The sequence below is a fragment of the Apis laboriosa genome, unplaced genomic scaffold (genome assembly GCF_014066325.1).
Source record: "Apis laboriosa isolate Shangri-la unplaced genomic scaffold, ASM1406632v1 scaffold27_cov151, whole genome shotgun sequence".
In the NCBI taxonomy this organism is placed as follows: Eukaryota; Metazoa; Arthropoda; class Insecta; order Hymenoptera; family Apidae; genus Apis; species Apis laboriosa.
In genome coordinates, this window is record NW_025222633.1 from 87,779 (window position 1) to 110,169 (window position 22,391).

A 22,391-nucleotide genomic window follows, 5' to 3' on the forward strand; every position below is an offset into this window, starting at 1 on the left:
AGACTTTAGATTTAAAAATTTATAATATTATCACACAATTAAAAATTTAAGATATTGTGTATTAATTACAATAAATATCAATATATATTACATATATTTTCGTACACAACTACGTGAAAGTATAATAAATCATACACAGTAGTTTGATATAATATCACAGCAAGTGACGATTGGACTAAAATATGACCAAGTTGATGCACAAAAATAAATATTCATTTTCAATCATTTAAATCTAAACAAAGAATTGTACATAAAGTTTATACAATATATTAGAATAATATTCATATATAAATTTTTTATCTTTTTTAGTTAATTAATTTTACTTTTTTATATTATTGTATATTTATAGCATATACAAAAATATATCACAAGATTCATAATTCCATCACATAAAAAACTATCTCGTAATAAGTATACCTAATATCAAATAAACGATATAATGAAAATAGACATTACTATAGATTACCAACTGTATATTTGTAATTACCAACTCTATATTCTTATATTCTACTGATGATGTCGCCATTTTCTTTGCTGCATCTATGACAAACTTCATATACCTCATATGTTTCTGTTTGCGCGAAAAACGTGTACAGCGAAATGAAATAAACGTAAATTATAAAAGGATTTTCTGAAGAAAGAATTGTATAAAATATTATTTTAAAATATGAAAGTGATTGTCACTATTGTGTGATTATATTTTTTAAGCTAAAAAGCTAAAAAATTTATGATATGGCAGAAATTTCGAATTCTACTGTGTTTACAAACGATGCACCTTCTACTGGTGCTTCTGATCTTCTTCAACAAGCTTTTCAACAAGTTGTTGATGATGACGACCATGATAATGAATTTGTGGCATTTTTACAAAATGACGATAATGATTCTCAAACTATTCACTTGACTCCAGAACAAGCAGCAGCTTTAGGCTTAACCTTTGAGGTAACCTCGAATGAAGAGGTTATATATCAACAAGATCAAGATAATACTACTTCAAATATAGCAGAAAATATTTCTATAAAAGATAAAATTAATGAACAGGATCAAAATTCATTATCTTCTCAGGAATCTATAAAAATTGATCAGTTAAATTATCAATCTGAACAAATACAAAAATCCAATGAAACTGAATTGATTAAAACAGAGTGTATTGATTTTCAAGAATGGCATATGCAAAAAGTTTCTCAAACAGAACAACTTCAAGATCAAGTAGTTGAAAATGATATATCATTAGAAGAAATGAATTTGAATAGTCAAAATCATGAATCTCAACAAATAATTGAACATCAAAATAATATAATTCAACAAAATTCGAATGCACAGACATTAGTTTTGGATCAGCCTAAAGTACATGGAATAAAAACAGATATTACGCAAGTAAAAAATATTCATGAAAATGAATTGCAATATACTATTGAAGATAATATAGCACAAAATCAACTTAATACAATGCCTAATACTCAAGCGCAAATTTTACAAAAATTACCTGTGATTTTACCATCTTCACAATTTATTATAAAACCTGCACAAACTATATTAAAACCAGCTAAAAATATTAGATTACTTCAAAATTCGAATAAACTCTCTAACACAACTGTTAATTCCATTAATGCTGTACATTCACTTAATACTAATTCAAATCCTAATTCTGTATTACTTTCAAAGGCTACAATAGTAAATAATTTATCACCACAAATAATAAAAGCTACACCTATAACAGCTCAGTTATTAAATAGTGGTATATCTGCACAATTATTAAATACTTCTCAGTTTTTAACTGGTACTTGTGACATACAAAATCAATCTGTTGGTACTTCACATATTTCAAATACTATTGTAAATACTACATCTGGAGCAACGCAAAATCTTGTTACTTCACAAATACGTTTGTCTCCAATTGTAAAAACATCACAATCTCTTCAAAAAGGAAATGTTCAACAATTTTTAACTCCAGTGCTAAAAAGTGCATCAACTGTGCTTCCAAAGACTAATCAAATTCTTAATAATACCAATGTGGCTACAGCTATTCCTGCACAATTTTTAAAATCTGTACAAATCCCTTCTCAGTTACTTAAAACAAGAACCACTATTGGTAAAAAAAATTCAGGAATAATTGGAACAGCAAAAACTACAGCTAATTCTGATACACCTGTTGTACTTCGAACTGCATCTATTGTAAAAACTCAAGATTTAAAAACAGTAACAACAAATTCTATTTTAAAACCAACTCAAATTTCATCAACACCTATATCTATTTTAAAACCTCAAACAAAAATTACATTTAACAATGCAACTAAACAAAATGTGACTGTTGCAAACCAAAATATTACTAATGTTTCAAGTAATTTACAAAATACTTCACAAAAAACACCTATAACACAACATAGCAATACATATGAATCTATTAAATCAATTCAAAATGAAACTACTAGACAAAAACTTAATTTTATAGTAAATGGCACAAATCTTAAAGTAAATAAAAAAGTTAAAAGTACTCCTATTAAATCTACAACAATAGTAAATGAATCTACAGATGCATCTAAACCATTAGGTTCTAGTGAAAATCCAATACAAATAGTTCAGCAAGGTCAAACATTTCATAGGTAGGTGATTAAATATTAAAATAATATAATTACCAATTATTTTATAACAATTATATTTATTCTAGTATGCAACGTTTAACACCAATGCAATTAAAACAAATTGCACATGTTTTGCAACAACGTAGCCAAGAAACAACTACATCAAATGAAAGAGTAGTATATAGGTCAGTATATATATTTATATACTGTCAGTATATATATTTATTTAATATTATAGAATTTTAAATCTAAATGATTTAAATGTACATTCAGAGTGGTATTTCCCGAAGAATTGGATTTACAAATTAGAAATCCAGGAAATTTATTAAAAAATCGTGGTGGAAAAAGAGGTAGACCAAAAAAAAGTACTATAAGACCTTCATTGCTTCCACCTAAACCACCACCAATTCCTGATGAAGAACAAGAAGAATTAAAGGTAGATTTTATTTATTTTTTTAAATTTTTAAATTATTTTACAATAATATGTTAATATATTAATCTTTTTTTTAGGATGAAAGAAAAAAAGTTGTGGCCAGAACACGATCTGGTAGACTTTCTCGACCTCCTAGACATATGGTGCGAGATTATAAACATTTACATCATTTAGATTTTCTACAACCTGACTTAGATGATTCAGATGGTGGTTATAGTGATTATAATACTAATAATGATAAACTTGAAGAAGAAGAATCACCTAAAGAATTATTAACAGGTCTTGAAGTACCAAAAAGAAAAATATCAGATCATTTTAGATGTCCTACATGTAATAAAATATATTTAGGGCGTACTCGTATGGCAAGGCATTTTGAAATGCATCCTGATCATGGAAGTCCTGAGCAACTACCTCCTCCAACACCTGAACCTGAATTAAAACAAAATGGAGGACAAGATCCTTTAAAACGTAAAGGGAAAAAACGAGGTCCTTGGGCTTACGTTACACCAGAAGCTAAATCAGAAAGACGCCAAATAAAATTGCAAGAAGCGATTTCTGTATGTGAAAATCTCGAAATAATAAAAATTGCTGCAAAACCGGTACTTAACGCACAATCATTATTTGATTTATTGGTACTAAAGTCTGAAAATAATGTAAGAAATTTTTTGGACGAGTTAAAACAATTAATGGATAAAATACGAGAAAAAGTTGGAACAATGTTAACAATTACAAATAGCGATGAAGAATTAAGCGAAGATTTAATTGATATCAGTGAAGAATCACTTTGTGATGCTTTAGGTCTTAATCCAGGATTATATAAAATTAACAATGAAGCTCTAAAAAAAGGTGATACTTCTATTTGCACTACTTATGACAATAGAGAGCCACCTCTTAAACTTCAAAAAATAGATAATTCTGAAGATGGTAAAGAAAATATAGAGGAACGAATGTCCAGTGGTTTTTCTGAAAGTTCAGATCTTAGTGTTTCTGACTTTTTAAGTGATAGAAGAAATGATTCTGTAACAAATCCTACTTGTCCAGAAGTGCTATCTGCTTTAACATTAATGCGAAGAAATCCTAGTCCTGTGAATAATGCAGAGAATAATAAATCTAACAATGTTTCAAAACTTTTAATTTCAAATCCAGAAATTCAAAATCAAATTTCAGATAATCCTGGATTTCAAAAAGTTGATATCACTTCACCAAAAATTTCAAATTATCAAAAATCAGAGTCTCATAAAGAAAACTTTACAAAATTAGGAAATGGTTTAGGATCATCAAACTTTTGTAAAATTGAAAATAATTATGAACAATCTAAGATAGAACATATGGAACAAGCTTTTATAAAATTAGAACCAACAGAACAAGGTTTTGTTAAACTAGAAAATGGTTCTATGGATACTTATTCAAAACAAGATGCTCTACAAAATGGTTTGGACAATATGGAGAATGGATCTCAAAATTTTATTAAAGGATTCCAAAAATTAGTTTCCAAAATAATTCCTATGACATCATCAGATTTAAATTGTGTTAAAACTCAATCTGCATCATTAGATACAGGTTCTTGCAAAATAATGCCTGCTACTTCTGGTTGCAAAATTTCAGATAGCCTGCCTATACTTCAAGATGCAGTACCAATAATTTCTAATAATTGTGATTCTAATATATTTGGCAGTTCAGAAAATTTAGATATGTCAAAAATAACTCAATATGATCATATAGCACATTTAGATATTCTAAATACAAGTGGAGTCATAGATAAAAACTTATTAATCGATGAAAAATTAGTTGAACAGTTACATCTAGTAGATCAATCAAATTTAGTTGATGAACTTGTATCTGAACGATTAAAAAATATTATGCCAGATAATATTTTAGAAAATAATTTGATATCAAATAATTCAAATTTAGATACTGATCTTGATTTTGAAGCATTAAGTGAAGAATTTAATAGAAATACTAGAAGTTGATTCTTGGATGATAGCATGCAAAATGTTCCTAAAAAAATTGAAATAATAAATATAGTATATAATAATATCAAACTTATGCAATTGAAATTGTATATGTATGATTACACAATAATGTAGATATTTTTTTATAGAAATTCTGACAGTATCACAATCAATATATTATAACTTCCATATTTGAATGAAGAATACTACTAACAGTAAGATAATATGTCTTGCATTCTGACATATATGTAAATAAGACTGTTTCTGTTATATTTATTGTGTATAATGTATATTTTATATGAAAAAATATAAAAAAAGATAGTCATACTACATCGATAATATCAAAAATGTATCAATGTTGATCAAAAAAGTTTCTACTTTGTCAGATAACATTTCAACAAATTTTTACTGAAACATAAATTTTTTTTTAAAGAAATAATCTTTATAATCATACACAATACAATTAATATTTTCAGTTTCTTGAAAAAATTTCTCGAAAAAAAAGTTTCATATGATAAACTAAAAAAATAAGAAATTAAAATTATATGTTAAACAATGTAAAATATAAATATATAAATTTTATGTAAATATAACTTTTCATAGATATTAGTTATATAATCAGATAGAAATATATTATAATTCTTTTTAGTTAGAATATTACAAAAATGATTATGCACAAATTATTTTATGATTCAATTTTGACTTCCTATATCTAGTGAATATTTATCATCTGTAAAATTTGTATTGCTAATGGATAAAATAAAAATTGTATTTATATTATATCAATAATTTCATAATAACTGTAATAACTGTAAAAAAAAATAATGAAAACTGAAAAAATGAAGATAATGATTTCAGAAATTGTAAGTAATAATTAATGAATAAAAGTGAATTATTTACAATTTTTGTATGAAATATTAAATCATTAAAAATACTTAATACACCAAAAAAATAATTCCATCCACATTGTTATAGCATTTATGTACAGTGGAAATTATTAATTTTGTATTTATCTGTAAATATGTATTATACATATGTAAGAAGTTATTGATATAATTAAATGTTAATGGCACTAGTAATATTAGAATAATTGTAACTAATCATAAAATGCATTAATTTTGCAGGTTTAGTTCCTTGTATCTTTAAGATACACTTTCTAGAATCTGCATTTTCAAACAAACATAATATGTTTATACTTGTCTATATTCATATTAATTCTTTGTGATCTCAGGTACCAATTGTAAACAGAATTTTATAATTCAAATATATTTCAATTTCATTTTGATTTTGTGAAATTATACAAATGGTATTTGAAAAGCCACAAATAAATGATCATTCTGTTAATCTTTGTTTTATTTCATAGTTATAACTTATGATATAATACAAAAAAGTAATCATTGTAAACACTGAATTGTTTTTGAAATAGAACACTTACCAAAATTTATATCAATAATAATTTATTACCTATGTCCACTCTCTATTAACATTGATTCCAAGAATGTTGTTAAATTATGTGGTAATAGTGGTTGATGTACCCAACTAGCAAGAAACAACATTTTCCATGAGTCTGTATAATAATGTGCTATATTTTCTAAAACTTTAAGCTTTACTTTTAATTCACGAGAATATGCATCATATATTGATTGTGCAATTTCTCCTAAAATTAATCATAATCTTAATAAGATAAATTAATTTCAAAAATTGGATTAAGTTTTATAAAATATAATTATAAATATTTTTACCAAATTTTAAATTAGGCCATGTTATAAATAACTTGTTCATATTAGTTTCTAAAGATGCCGTTATTTTTATATGTTGTGTGATTTGAGCAAGATTTTCTACAATAGTATTCTAGAAAAAATATTGCAATAAAAACATTTTTGTTATAATAAAAATATGAAAAGAAAAAAATGAAAAATATTAAGAGATGCATTACCAATGAATCACAAATATTTTCTAATTTATCACATTGTTCTTGCAAAATTTCAGAATAAGAGTCATTCTGTTTTATTTGAATTATATTCTTGAGTAATATTATTCCTTCTAAATGAAGTGTATTCCATATTTGTATATTTTTATGAATATCTGCAATTAAATCTCGTATATGCCGAGCAGAACCTGTTAAATTTCTTCCTTGTGTTGATTTTGCATGTGAAAGTTCTGTAATATGAATCCAATAGAACATATTTTTTATATGATTTTTTGCTTATTTATACATTATTAAAAAATGAATATACAATAAAAATTAAATTACTTACTATTAACAGGAGAAAATTGTTCTTTATTTTTCATCTGTATGTGACACACTTTTTTAGCACAATCCATCACAACTAAATTTTTATGAAAACATACATTAATAAAATAAGTAGAAAAATAAATACTTAATGATTACATATAGAAATTTAAAATATACTTATAAACATTTATATTAATTAATTAGAATGTAACAATAAACTTGTTCGTTCAATCGATTAATTTATACATATGTAATTGTAAATATGAAAACCTTATATAGTACAAAGAATATTTGTATATAATTATTACTCAAGTAAATATAAATATAAAAGATAAAGATTATATTTTTGATAAGTAACAATAAAATTATAGAAATTTGAAAGATTGTTTTATTGGTTAATTATGTTAAAATAAAATATTTTAAAAGAGAAAGAACCAATGATAATAACATTTCCGTTAAATTCCTAATTATCCATTTATATATATTTATATATGATAAATATTAAATAAAATTTTATAACATTTTAAATTTAATTTGATTTTATTAATTTTATAAATTACTTTAAAAAACTATTTAATTGTATTTACGTTCAAATTTTATGTAAAATTTTAAATATTTACATTTGCATTTTAAATATATAAAAGCAAAGGATATAGATGGCGCCTATGATACAGTATGTATTTAATTATGCGCTAAAATCGAATTTAAAATATTTTGTATAATCTAAAAACAGCAATTTTTTTATTATTTAATTTATTATTTTAATACAATACTTTTGCGAAATATTATGAAATATTTTTATATTACAAAATATATCATAAATTGATCAATTAAATTTAACTTTTATTCTAAATAATAAATTCTAACAAATGATATAATGATATAAATATTTAGGTTTAAAAAGTAGATTGAAGAATTTACAATTTTAATAGATTTAACATATTAAAGTTTATTTGAACAGGAATTGAAATTATAATAAATATATATAAATTTTAATCAATAATATAATTCTTTTTTTAAACGAATAAATAATAAAAAAATTATTTATGTTAGAAAAATATAATTATTGATTGTTATTATTGTTATTATTTCAGAAATAGATATATATAATTTAAAAATAAATATATTGTTACAATGCTTGGTCGTTTTTAAAAAAATCAAAAATATAAAAAAGAATTTAAGTAAAATATGTAAATTATGATTAAAATTACAGAAGAAAATTTATATATATGATAAATTGAAACGAAAAGGATCGGATGTAACGCGGTTCGGCTCTGTTGCTTTTGTTCGGAGAACGGTCGAGGAACAAGGTCACAGATAAAATGGCAGTCGTTGAGTGGAGTTCAGTTGTGTCTCAATTATAATTACGTGGTCTCAAAAATTGCAGGAACATCTGACAAGAAGAGAAGAATGAACGTGCTTCAGGAATTAGTTTCGAAACTGAAGTCGAATAGTTGTCATTGTCAAGTCTCATAATAACACATACCGGCTTCTTATTCCATTTTTTCTCGACCAATCTAGTTAGTTGTACCTTAAAGTCGAGTCTTTGTGGCAGACGCGATTCACGTTCTTGCATCTCGTAGATCACGTGAGATTTCTCTCTTGTGCTCTGACTCGAGATTACCTCATGGGAATTGATCAAGCTACTACAAAGCCTTCGAGTTACATTCACATCAAGAAGATTTGACTTGGTGCCGTTGTGCATGATCGTAATTAAAGTTGGATTAATCCTTTAGAGCAATCGTTAGCGAAAAAGATCGATTTGAATTTTTTGACATCGAATTAAAAAATTTTTTTAGAACTTTTCGGCGGGAGATATACGTTTGAAAGAAAAAAGAGATCTAACAATGTGACGTAATTTCATGATAATAGCTCCGAATGTTAAGTGAACAGATAAACGATCGAATTCGTGATTTGAGTTTAGTAATCGAAAAAACGCATATAACGAAAGTTTAGTTGGTGTTTGATCTTCATTGCATTATTTCGTCGGTGGCAACGATGAAAATGGAGGTAAGTTTAGTGCAATAATATTAAGAAAAAATTTTTTTTATATTGTTTATGTATTTGATTAAAATATTCGTACGAATTAATAGTATAAAATTAACGTTTTTATTATTATGTTAAAACAGGTTTCATGCATAAATAATCGATGTTTGTATTGATATTTCTGTATGATGGCAAAAATTATGATTTGAATTGATCAAGATAGCGGTACTTTTAAATGATTAAATGAAGAAACATGAATGAAATTTCTGATTTCTATCATGGACAAATGTGATTTATGTCTTTCATTATCAATTGCATATTACCAATTGCAAGATGTCGCTATTTCAGATGAATTAATAAATTAATTATTCAAAAAAGTATATTGAAAAAGATATTATGATTGGCTTAATTTAATTGGACAATTTGAACAAAATCGTTTCATGTATATTCGAAAGTAGTTTATCTAAATGAAAAATGAATTTACGTGTTAGCATATTGTTCTCGAAAGACTGGTTGAACGACTATTCAAATCAAATTATACGCGATTTTTAAATGTAAATATTCAATTGATGATTTTTTACGGAAAGTTTGATATTTTAGTTCGATAAAACAATATATTTTTTCAGCATTTAATATAATTAAATTATGTAAAATATTTGAATTCGTAATTAAAGTCATTACTCTATTTGTTTCTAGTTAAATTGAAATATTTTATACAAACAGACATAATTAAATTTATCTTCAGTTTTTATTTATTTTTTATTTATAAATAAATATTTTAATATTAAATTAAATGATTTAATTAAATACATAATTAAAACCTTGTAAAATAACAATGAATAACATTTATAATTAATAATCAATAATATTTATAAATTATTATGCTCCAAATATTAAAATTTATTAAATTTATTAAAACAAAATTTAATTCAATTTTTTTTATTATTTTTTAATTTTGAAAATTAAAAATTATAATAATATAAATAACTATAATATTATATAATTACAATTATGAATTATATATATGATATTATAATAAATATTAATAATTAATAATTAATAAATACCATCATCAAAAATAAAGATAAGGATCTTCTGTAAAAATTTTTAGAAATTTTTAGAATTTTTAGATTTCAAATGTTTTTAATGCGCATTGAATATCATGGAATTCAGACAAAAATGATTATTAACAACGACAATGAGATTATGGACAAAAGTAATCCAAATGCAAATTGTAAAAATAACTGGTAATTCACGATGGATTTCCATTCGTACATGAGGAAACCGGTATCGTGCATCTTTTCAATATACATATCTATATCTATATCTAACTGATTTTTTACATAAATTATGTAGCCCATCGAATAGGAGACAAAATTTTTCTATATATAATATTCTTATAAATTAGCCACAGTTTGAGTGATTAATAATTTTGGAGCATAATTATTGAGTTAAAGAAGTTTCGTATGCTTTATACATTTCTTCACTTTATCGATGCTATTTAATTTAATTGCATATAAGGTATGTAGGTCATTGTTGATCGTAGCACGTTTAGTTTTATTTCTAAAACGATTCGACAGATGTTTCAACGTCAGGTATGAGAAATTGAAACAGCTGTTGCGCTTTCAGCGATCTTGATGATAATATCAAATAAAATCTATCGATAATGCTTGAGCATTGCTCAAGAACTTGTTCAAAATCATTTTTTTTTAAAACTATTAAAATTTTTTACAATTACAATTTGTTTAAATCATATTATTATATAATAATAATGTAATAAATATATTATATATATTTAAATACATATATTTAAAATGTGTACACTTGTTTATTACTATTCTATCTTATTACTATCTTATAATTTTATAAACTAATTTATTTTATAAAAAAATTTTTTTCGTAAATAATTATCCATATTATTTCAAGTAGGAAGAGTAGATATATCACATGAGTTTATTAAAAACTCTTGTATTATTGTATATGACAGTAAATAATTATTAATGATTCTTGTCTGGTAAATTATATATATCGTCTATTTATCATCATGAACAGATCTTGTAGTCTCAAAATTTGTCGAAATCGAGCGTGTATTGGCAAAGAGAAATTTTAAATCGGCCATAGATGCAAATGAAAACGATGATAAAGGATGTTTTAAGAAAATAAAAGAAGCAGAAAAATGATCGTTGGCCCATTTTTTTTTAGAAAGGAAACAAGCATGGGTTACAGTTAAACAACCATACTAGCCATGCCATTTAGTTTTCAATGAGCAGCATTCCAGATTGCTGACCAGCTACAGCTGCTCACCTGGAAACCCTTCAAGAACTCGTTTCAGTAATATTTGGTTCCTACGCGGAAGTGCGAGTGAAACACCTGAGCGAATTTACTTCCTTCTGCCAACCACGAAAGAGCTAAAGCTTCATTCTTTTTTTTGGACACACCAGAAAATAGAAAATAAATTGTGTGTAATCCGTACAAGTTAAATTCGAAGAATCTCGCAGATTCAGACGATCCAGTGATTTATTGACCGAATTTCATTGTTCAAGAAGTTACAATGAAGTTGTGAAATCGTACGTTGAATCGAATGAAATTAATCTAATTATAAATGCGTATCTCTTTTCCATGATCTGTATTCAATGAAATTTTATCATACGTAAGAACCGAATGACAAAAAAAAATGATTAAAATTTTTAAAACAAAAATAATATTTCATTTAACCCTTGTACATTGTACAAATAATTATTATGATTGATATTTTTCAATAATAAGCTTATATATTAAATGATTTTATAAGAAATCATTGAAATTACTTCGATTTTAATCAATTATTATTTTTAGAGACAATTATTTATATAAACAAATGTTCAATATGTTATGAATTAATAATATAAGTTATATGTAAATCTTATTATCAAATCACGAATTTTTTCATATAAGGATTATTGTTATCATTGCTATGAAATATTTAAATCTTAGAGAATAATCATTTAAATGAAATTCATTGCGCATTATCACTGGATGATGACAACAATATCGACCTTGATTTCGATCTACGGATCTTTTAGTTTAAAGTGTTATGATATTTTCAATTAAATTTCCATTTATATATTAAAATCGATAATAGACGTTTTTATTTTTCAATAACGCAATATAAAATCAAAGGATAGTTATCGATCGTGATACCAATTGATAAAACCTGATTAAAAATGATCAGATAAAAGTATGTGTGGCAACAAATTCAACGAAACGTTTCGCATTGTTTCATATTATTTTTAAAATTGCGAGAGTTAGTAAGCTGGAAAAACAATTTTGATTTTTAATTGTGTTAAATAATATGGAAGTGACTTAGGTAATATAGTGACACATAAAAAAAATTAGTTAATGAAAGAAATATTTCTATTTTTTCTGTTTTTTTTTTTTTTCTTTAAGAAAGTGAAGTGAAGATTTAAAAAAATATTGAAAGAAAAACGATAATTTGTTTTCTTTTTCTTTTCTTTAATGAGAATATAAAACGTATTCAAAAACATAGACTGAAATGTATCCAAATGCTTATTTATTTTCAGTAAGTTGTAATTTTATTACGAAATTGTGATTATCAAAGTTTATAATTATTTTCTAAAGTTTATAATAATTCCGTATAATTATTCCAGTTACATGTACATATAGTAAAATATGGATATATTAATTGATATTTATAAACTCGTAAGTTTTAAATTTATAAAATATTTTGTTATAGGAAAAAAACTTTATTTTTAGGATTCTATTACACAATAACTTATCAATTAATAATATTAATGAATATATAATGAATATAATATAGATTATAAATTTCTTTTTTTTTTAATTTTATAATTTTATTAGAATTTTTATAAATTTTGAAATTTTGTATTTATTAAATTTTTATTATTATACAAAAGAATTTATAAATATCATATTTGTAACTTGTAAAATTTTATTATAGCATATTATGCACAGTTTGATTGTGTAAAAAAGAAAATTATTGATAAAATATAATTAGAATAAAAAAAAATCTTTCTAAATTGATAAAAGATTAATTCAAACAATAATATCTAAAATCAATGTAAGCCGATGAATTATGTATCTTATAATATTATTTAATTATGATCTATTATTAATAGATAATAAATATAATCCTTTTTAATAAATAATTTAAATATATATAAAATACATATAATATAATCCATTGATTTCTTAAAAAACTTCTGATTATAAATTTACCATTAATCATTTGCTACGCTTTGATAAAGCTCGCGTACTGTTATTACAAAAGTGTACAAAACGGCACACGTGACTGGTAGTGCATGTTTGAATTTACAGAATTTCGAAAGTATAAGTAAATGCGGAAACAATAACAGTTTGTTAAATTGCGTTCGTAAAAGGAGACCGATCCATTCCACACGACGCAACTTGTGCAAACAAACGAAATTAATAGTGTATATTCGTTCTCGTAAAAAAAATTTAATTACCTTGCCTAAAAGCGTATTATAAGAGTTTTGATGAATTATATCGGCGAAAGAACAGGTTAATCGTATAGTCGTGGCTAGTTTTCTGGAATTCGCTTCCCGTTAGCGCGAACGTTCGACGCAAAGTAGCCTGGAATTTGATTCGCTTCGTGGTTTGTATTTTTTTTTCCATCTTAATTTTTTTCTTATTCGCTTTTTCTCTCTTACATAAAGAAGAATCAAGAGATATTATTCGCATAACAGAAAGATTTGTAAACCACAAAGACATTCAGAGACCTGTGTTTAAACTGATCACACGATTTACGTTAAAATTAGAAACAAATTCATGGGTCAGATTGCATCATCATTAATTTAACAATCTGAAACATTAGATATAATTATGTGAATTTGTATGAATGTATGTGTCGTGAATCCTTGGCTGGAAAAATCGAGAAAATACGGAGGACGTTCTTCACTTGATCGTCTTTACTTTGACACTGACTACTTGACACTTAGAGAAACATACAATAAATCGAGATAAATCAACGGAGAAAAGAAATTAGATTTCAATTTTTATTTTTTTTTATTTATTTTTTTTAACTTTTTCCATTTTTCATATTTTTATTTATGGAAGATGAAATTCATACTAACATGATTCCATTTTGTTACAGGCGGAGCACAGGTTGGAGCAGTTGAAGAAGGCAACAGACAGAATACAAAAGGAGATCGAAGAGGTCACGGAGAGAGAGCACGAGCTCAGAAACGTGGGTAGCATTAAAACCACGTCCCACGAGACGGTGGATTCCAAGGTACGTTTAAAACTTCATGTATATATATGTATATATTCATGTCGACCGTGTTCAAGGTCATTGAACGAAAGAAAGAAAGAGTAAATGGATGTAGTCCTTATAAGAACAAAATCGTATGACTTATGGCTGTTCATGAGGAACAAGGATAATTAAACATGTCGTCACAGATTTAATGATTCACGATGCATTGTATCAATCTTATTACATACGTGATGAGAATCAATGAAAAATAAAATTTGATATTATAAATTGAAAGAGAATTAAAATTTCATTAAAAATTTTCATATATTATATATGTATATTAGAAAAAAATAATATATATGTATACATATAAAATCTTAAAATTTTTAATTTTTAAATAAAAAAATTAATTTGATGTCATATATATTTAAAAATATCATTAAGTAAGTTAAAACACGTATCATTTTCTTTATCAGAAGTTTCACTTTTAATGATTCATACAATAAGAAGCAGATTAATCGTTTTTTTATTATTTTTTTTTTAATAAAAGTAAGTGATAAAAATTTATTATCGATATTCATCAATTAAATGAATACTAATTTGTTATAAATTAATATATAGTATCTGATATAAATTATTATTTTATAGCAATTTTATGCAAAATATTCTCCGCAAAGAATAGATTCAGTGAATTATAAAAACAGTATGCAGAATGTAATGAATATCATAGATTCACATTACAATAAATTTTTTTCATTAAATTAATGATATTTTAATAATATAAATAAAAACGCAAACATGGACATGATTGCGGTTTTATATATTTTACGTTAATTAATAAAGTGTTTGAAGTAATTGCTATAGAATATAATAGTTTGCACATTTATTTCGCAAAGTTGGTTGCATTTAATTTTTACAATACAATCAGAATTTCAATGAAAATATTTTATCTAATATATATATAATATATATATTATCTGATATATATTAAATGTAATGCCGTTTACCATGAAATAGTTTTTTTAACTTGTAACGTAATTATTGTGTTGCGCTGATAATAGTTAAAATATGCTCTCGTATAATTGATAGCTGCAAATAGATAGCGTATGCGTTACAAAGGTCACTTCGATCTTTTTATATTCAGGTAAATAGTTTTATTTTTTAAAAATATTTTACACAAGAGAACTCATTTGGATTTCACTTGTTCAGGTTCTCTTGTAATCAAGTGAAGAAATGTATTATTTGCTGTTTTTAATTATACTTATTTTAATTGCAGCAATTTTAATTACAACAATTTATGTAATGTAACAAAAGGAATATATGTAATATATAATATATATTTAATATATATAATTAAATCAACAAAAATTTTGTTTATTAGGTACGACGTATGCCACAGGCTTTGGTCTCAGGAAAATTGAAGAGAACAACATCTACTCCACAAATTCTAGAAGCTATCAGCTTAACACCATCTACACCACCCTTAACGCCAAAGATGACAAATGGAGTGATATCTAGTCGCACCACTCCAACACCTTTGCGTTTCGCAACGGCACCTAGTCAAAAAGGGCTGATGCATAGGTTTCTGGCAACTCGTGGAAAAATTTATAAACCAAAATCTATAGATAATGATACGTTAACACCACCTTCATCACCCAGTATCACACTTAATCCATTGAGTATTAAGGCTTTTAATAGGAATTTGGAAATTCAACTTGAACCAGATAATGAACCTAAAAAACCTCCTATTAGAAAAGGATATGTGCCTGTAGAAGAAAAAATTCAAAAAGAATTACATGAAATGAAAGAACGGGAAAATGAGCTTAGGTAACTTTATGTTTTTATAATTAAATGATAGTATATGAATATGAATTATAATTTGTTATATTTAAATTTTAATATTATTTATTAAATTATATAATTTGATATTAATATGATCTATAATATAATATTATTTTCAATAATATATTTTTATTGGATTGAATATATTATCATTGAGATAAATTATTATATTAATATAAGTAATTTATATTTTTCTTATTTCACAAAATAATAATAATATAATTATATGGATTTTTAGATTAATGCGATCACAAATGTTAGCTAAATCTCAACCAAATCTTTTGGACATTGGAAATGATAACGATTCCGATATTTATGATGGCTCAAACTCATTAAGAAGCGGTACCTCAACAAATACTTTAAATGAAGATGAAATAGAAAAAGAAACTAAAGGAAAACACAAGGTACTAATAAAACTAATACATATGTTTTTAATATTAATATTTATATAATTTGTTTATTTACCGATCCTTAATTATCTGTCTTATTAAATAGTAAATTGGAAATGTTATCTATGTATTCATATTTTCGATCAATGATGAATCAATGATAATTATTTAATTGTATTAAATAGCCTAATCCACGACGTCGAAGCACTCTCATCGCGCAATGGGAAAATTTGATAGCTGCAAAAAAGGAATCTAATGACAATAACAACGAGAATGATTTAAATTTCTGAAAAACTGGATTATTTTGTAAAAAATAAATTATCAATGTTATATCATTTTTATATCATTTTTTTAAAATATTTCAAAATGGTATCAAAGTTTTATAAAATTTTTGAAACATATTTCATGCTAATATATATTACTGGATTTATTCACTTATCAAATTTTTAAATTAATTTATTTAATGTTAAGATAGATATTTATTCAAAACTAGTTTACCTGAATAAACATATATTATATTTAATATTTTTTTTTAAATGCTTTCAGTATTAAAAAAATTAGCTACAATGAAAAAAATTATCTTTTTTTTGTAGAAGATAAAAAATATTGCTAAGTATTACAAGCATATATATTTAATATATCTGCTGATTAATTGTAATATATCTGTTATTATATAATCACACAAAAATGACTGAATCCATAATTCTAAAAATTTTCTTTAAAATATGGTATATAATATATATTAATAATCTCATAAACAAGGATTTTGTTATATATTTAATTAATTGTAAAAAATAATTATGTGCATTCAATTTATTATATGTTGCATATGTGATAGTATAGTTCTAATAATAATAATAATAAATAGTTTATGCAATTATGTGCATTATGTGCTTAATAAGATATATATTTTAAAATTTTCTTTTGTTTTATTTTTTTGATTTTAAATAATAAAGTATTGATAATAAAGTATTTAAAATGTATTAAAAATATTTGTTTTACATGAAAATAAAATATATAATATAAAAAGAAACATATTTTTTTTATATAAACATATCAAATTCTAACTACAGAAACTGTTTCACAAATATTAAAATTTTAAATGTATAGAAATATAAACAATTAATAACAAGTATATTAATGTAATTTTCATATTAATAAATAAATAAATATATTATCATACATATAATCTAATCTATTTATAAAATATACAGGATTTTCAGATACAACAATAAATAAAATTTAAGAGATAAAAATTAAACAATAGAAAAGTTTTATATATATAAAAATATACACACAAAAATTTTACAAATAAACCTCAATTAACATTTTTGTATATCGTATACATTTCAATTTATTATCAATATTGTAATTATCAATTGATTATATATCAATATACATTTTTGTATATCAACTTTCATATTTATTTTTCTTAGAATGAGTCCTTAAATTTACTAACTTTATATAAATGCTTTATAATATAAAATAAGGTTAAATTTTATCCTCCATGTTAGGAATTCTATACAATTCATGTATCGAAGCAATCGAAGAAAGTATTCCCCTTGTTTTTTCATTTTAATCTTGTATTATTCATGTATATATTTTTCCACGTTTTTAAGTGATAAATTATAGCAATGAATGTTCCAGATGTAAATAAAATAATAAATAAAGAAACTGAAATTTTATTATTAATCAATTTCGTAAAAAATGATGGTAATTGAATAATTTTAGAATATATTTACATATTGAATTAGGTTATATTCTATTATTTATATATTTTAACTTAATTAAATATTGTTTTAATTTTATTTATTTCAGTTTGTGATTTACCTATTTGTGTACAAAATATATTAAATGGAAAATATGAAGATGTAATAAATAATAAATTATTTTTAAATTTAATTCAAGATTGCAGCAATTATGACGAGATAATACATAAAAATATAGAAAAAACAGATTTATATGATTTTTGGCTTTGCATTGGCATAGCTTCTTTATTATATTTTATTCAATGCAACTGGACAGGCCCACAAGTTGAAAAAAACATTGAATGGCAAAATATTAAAAATAAAAATATATTTAAAGATTTATCTTTATATGACGAATGCAATGTAAATGTTAAAATGTTAGATCTTCTTTATCTTTCAAAGATAATATTTTCTAATGAAATCTTACAAAATATTTATAAAAGTTGTATATGGTGGTTATTTAGAGCAAATTTTCTAAATCAACTAATATTAAATGAAAGTTCTGGTATGATATTTGATGAAACTGAACAATTAATTGACAAAATTAATAATTTGCAACTATTGCAAGAAAATATTCATTGTGAAACATTATTTTATATTGAAGCTGCACAATTTTATTTTTATTATAGAAGAATTCATAATTCAGAAAAATATATTAAACTTGCTCAGGAAAAAGCAAAATTAAGTTTAGATTTGGAAGGTGCATTGGGAAAACGTACAAAATATCAGAAAGAAAAGGCACAATTGTTTTTAAGAATAAATTTGGAAAAAAAACAATTTTCTTTTAGATGTTGTGAAAATTTACCAAAATCATTGGATTTAAATGATGAAATTAGATTAGAACATATTGAATATTCAGAAAATATAGCAAATACTCAAATAGGAGCTGTAGAAGAAACTATAATATTAGCAAAATAGTAAGAATATATTTTATATTTGTTAAATATGTTTATTATATCATAAGAAAAAAATTGTTTTATTATAATTTTTATTTTTATTAGTATTCAGTTGCAATTATCACAACCAAAAGATAAATTAACAGATGAAGAAATAATACCTTATTTAACTGTAAGTATTATTATTTTATCATATCAATTATTCAATTCATTATTGAAGGAAATTCTTCAATAGGTTGTGATAAATAATACAAGAAATTGGTCTTTAAAAATGGCATCTCTTTATAATCGATGTTCTTTGGAATCTGGAGATAAACGAACTGTTGAACGATCAATGATGCAAATGGAATATTTAATACATGAATTAAATAAAACAAAAGTTTCTGTTGCAAATAGAATGGATTTATTTTTTGCTAGTGGTCTTAAACCAATTTGGGTTTTAGAACAAATGTATGCACAATTGATGTTAAGTCTTGGATTAGTAAAGGGAGCTTTAGATGTTTTCTTGAAACTTAAACTTTGGGAAGAAGTTATTGCTTGTTACAATATAATAAATCTGAAACATAAAGTATATTTTTTAATTCATATCATCCTTTTTTATTATATATATATATATATATATAAAACAAATTAATTTATATTTTATTAATAATTTTAGGCAATAGAAATTATTCATCAAGAATTATCTAAAAAACCATCGGTTCAATTATGGTGTTTATTAGGTGATGCAACTCAGGATCCTAATCATTATGAGACAGCATGGAAATTGTCCAATGAAAAAAGTAGTGCAGTTCAAAGACATTGGGGACTTTTTTATTTTAAAAAACAAAATGTAAGTATACAAATGCAAATTTTAATTTTTTTATATTAATTTAATTATTTTTTTATTATATATTTTATTTTTTAGTACAAAGAAGCTATATCACATTTAAAATTATCAGTTGAATTAAATAACATTCAAGAACATGTATGGATAAGACTTGGATTTGCTGCCTTAGAAATAGAAGATTGGAAATTAGCAGCAACAGCATATAAACATTATTGTGCTTTAGAACAAACGGTTTGTGAATTGAATTAATAAAAAAATTATATTGGTTTTTTGATAAAATAAATAATTTCAAATGGTTTGTATACAACTATTAATAATAAATTCATTTTATGAGGATTTAAAGTTGACAATGAAATTTTTCTTTTATCTAAAATTAGAAATCAATATAAATCAATATATAATCAATATAAAGTAAAATAAAGTAGATATAAAGTAAGATAATTTATATCTTTAATCTGATATGAAATGCAATTATTCTTGTGGAAAGTATTTATTTTAAAATAAATGTTATATATAAATATATAATTTATTATATTAATAATTTTTATTAAATTTAATAAATTTTCGAATAAAAAACATTATAAATGTAAATCAAATAAATGTAAAATTTTAATATACAAACTTTCGACAAATATTTAGAAAAATATAAAAAATTAATGCACTATATAATAATTTTTAATATCTACATACAATTCAAATAATTTAGAAATTAGATATACAAATACATTATAATTTTTTTTTGCATTAAAAAATTTATTATTTTTCTACTATATTTCTAATATAATATGACTTTATAATTTTAATTATTATATATATTATAGTATATATTATATATACTATTTATACTATATTTATACTATTTATATATACTATTATTTATACTATTTATATTATATTATACTATTATATTTATACTATTATATTATATATATAATATAAATATATTTATATATATTTATATTATTTATACTATTTTTATATTACATATACTTTTATTTATACTATTTATAATTTTATTATATTTATGTTATATTATATCATGTATTACATAATTTTACAATTTGATTACAGACATTTGAAGCATGGAATAATTTGGCAAAAGCTTATATAAAATTAGGTGATAAAACAAAAGCTTGGAAATCTCTTCAAGATGCTATAAAATGTAATTATGATCAATGGCAAGTTTGGGATAATTTAATGATAGTGAGCATTGATTTGCGACATTTCTCAGAAGTATGAATATATTTATATAATATTAAAATAAAAACAAAATTAAATTATTTTCTAAAATATATTTTTTCAAACATATACATGATTTATATTTAATTTTTTTAGGTAATTCGATGTTATCACCGTATTTTAGATTTGAAAAATCATCACTTAGATGTTCAAATTCTTGATATACTTACTAATGCTGTATTAAACAACGTAAATGATTCAAATGGAATTTGTGCACAAAAATTGCTTCCAAAAGTTTTAGAATTATTTGGAAGAATTACTTCTTCTATATCTAATAATTCTGATGTTTGGAGGATGTATGGACAACTTACTATTTTAAAAAAGACAGATATTGATAATGAAAAGGCAATACAATATTTACAACAAGCACATCGTATTGCTATCTCAGATTCAAAATGGCATTTAGAAAAAGAATCAGTTGAGAAAATATTACAATTATGTTGTATATTAGCAGAAATATACTTACAATATGCTTCTAATTGTGAATTAAAAAAAAAAAAAACATTGTTAGCAAGTGCAAAATTATCTCTTCAAGGAGTTGTAAAAAAAGTCAAAAATCAAGAGTGGAATATTGATAAGATTTGTATATGTTTAAATACAGTTGAAAAATATTTAAATACAATAATAATAAAATTAGAACAAATAAAATTGAAAAATATATGAATATTTTATTATAATGAGCTGATTTTTAATTAGAAAACATAAAAATATCCTATAATTTTGTATGTGTATGTGTGATGTGCGCGCGCATATGTGCATGTATATGTAAAAACATTACAAAAATATAATTTAATAATTCTCTTTAAAATTCTAATTATTTAAAAAATATACATTGCAAAAATATGTTTTGTAATCAAATATAATATATATAATATGTATATATATATATATATATATATATTATATTATATATATATAATTAATTTATGAATATAAGTTATAAATATATTTGTAAATATTTCTAGATTGGGGATATTCGTAGAATCAAATAGTTATAAAAATTTTATTTCGATTTATTTTTTCCTATCATTT

The 22,391-nt window shown here is 23.2% G+C and overlaps 4 protein-coding genes across 9 annotated transcripts; 3 read left to right on the forward strand and 1 right to left on the reverse strand.

Moving 5' to 3' along the window:
- The first annotated feature begins 10 nt into the window (after window positions 1–10).
- LOC122714067 lies at window positions 11–5,364 on the forward strand. Its single transcript, XM_043935084.1, has 4 exons — window positions 11–2,600; window positions 2,666–2,764; window positions 2,853–3,015; window positions 3,090–5,364. The coding sequence occupies exons 1-4, from the start codon at window positions 733–735 to the stop codon at window positions 4,980–4,982; spliced, it is 4,023 nt and encodes a 1,340-aa protein (XP_043791019.1). The 5' UTR covers window positions 11–732; the 3' UTR covers window positions 4,983–5,364.
- Window positions 5,365–5,942: 578 nt separating this feature from the next.
- On the reverse strand, window positions 5,943–7,536 carry LOC122714069 (cyclin-dependent kinase 2-interacting protein-like). The gene is made up of 5 exons (XM_043935086.1): window positions 7,378–7,536; window positions 7,223–7,294; window positions 6,901–7,124; window positions 6,707–6,815; window positions 5,943–6,621 (listed from the first exon to the last, which is right to left on the reverse strand). The coding sequence occupies exons 1-5, from the start codon at window positions 7,385–7,387 to the stop codon at window positions 6,425–6,427; spliced, it is 612 nt and encodes a 203-aa protein (XP_043791021.1). The 5' UTR covers window positions 7,388–7,536; the 3' UTR covers window positions 5,943–6,424.
- Window positions 7,537–9,044: 1,508 nt separating this feature from the next.
- On the forward strand, window positions 9,045–16,977 carry LOC122714060. 6 transcript variants are annotated; one of them, XM_043935061.1, is made up of 6 exons: window positions 12,474–12,532; window positions 12,613–12,745; window positions 14,318–14,455; window positions 15,798–16,243; window positions 16,497–16,662; window positions 16,833–16,977. In XM_043935061.1, exons 2-6 carry the CDS (start codon window positions 12,719–12,721, stop codon window positions 16,935–16,937), a joined length of 882 nt encoding a protein of 293 aa, XP_043790996.1. In that variant the 5' UTR covers window positions 12,474–12,532; window positions 12,613–12,718; the 3' UTR covers window positions 16,938–16,977. The 6 variants fall into 6 exon arrangements, with proteins under 6 accessions (XP_043790998.1, XP_043790996.1, XP_043791001.1 ...); XM_043935063.1 differs by lacking the exons at window positions 12,474–12,532; window positions 12,613–12,745 and adding an exon at window positions 9,045–9,210; XM_043935066.1 differs by lacking the exon at window positions 12,613–12,745.
- A 1,077-nt stretch (window positions 16,978–18,054) lies between these two features.
- On the forward strand, window positions 18,055–22,160 carry LOC122714059 (tetratricopeptide repeat protein 27). The gene is made up of 8 exons (XM_043935060.1): window positions 18,055–18,360; window positions 18,466–19,312; window positions 19,397–19,463; window positions 19,527–19,859; window positions 19,950–20,123; window positions 20,199–20,351; window positions 21,192–21,353; window positions 21,456–22,160. The coding sequence occupies exons 1-8, from the start codon at window positions 18,282–18,284 to the stop codon at window positions 22,020–22,022; spliced, it is 2,382 nt and encodes a 793-aa protein (XP_043790995.1). The 5' UTR covers window positions 18,055–18,281; the 3' UTR covers window positions 22,023–22,160.
- The last annotated feature ends 231 nt before the right edge of the window (window positions 22,161–22,391 follow it).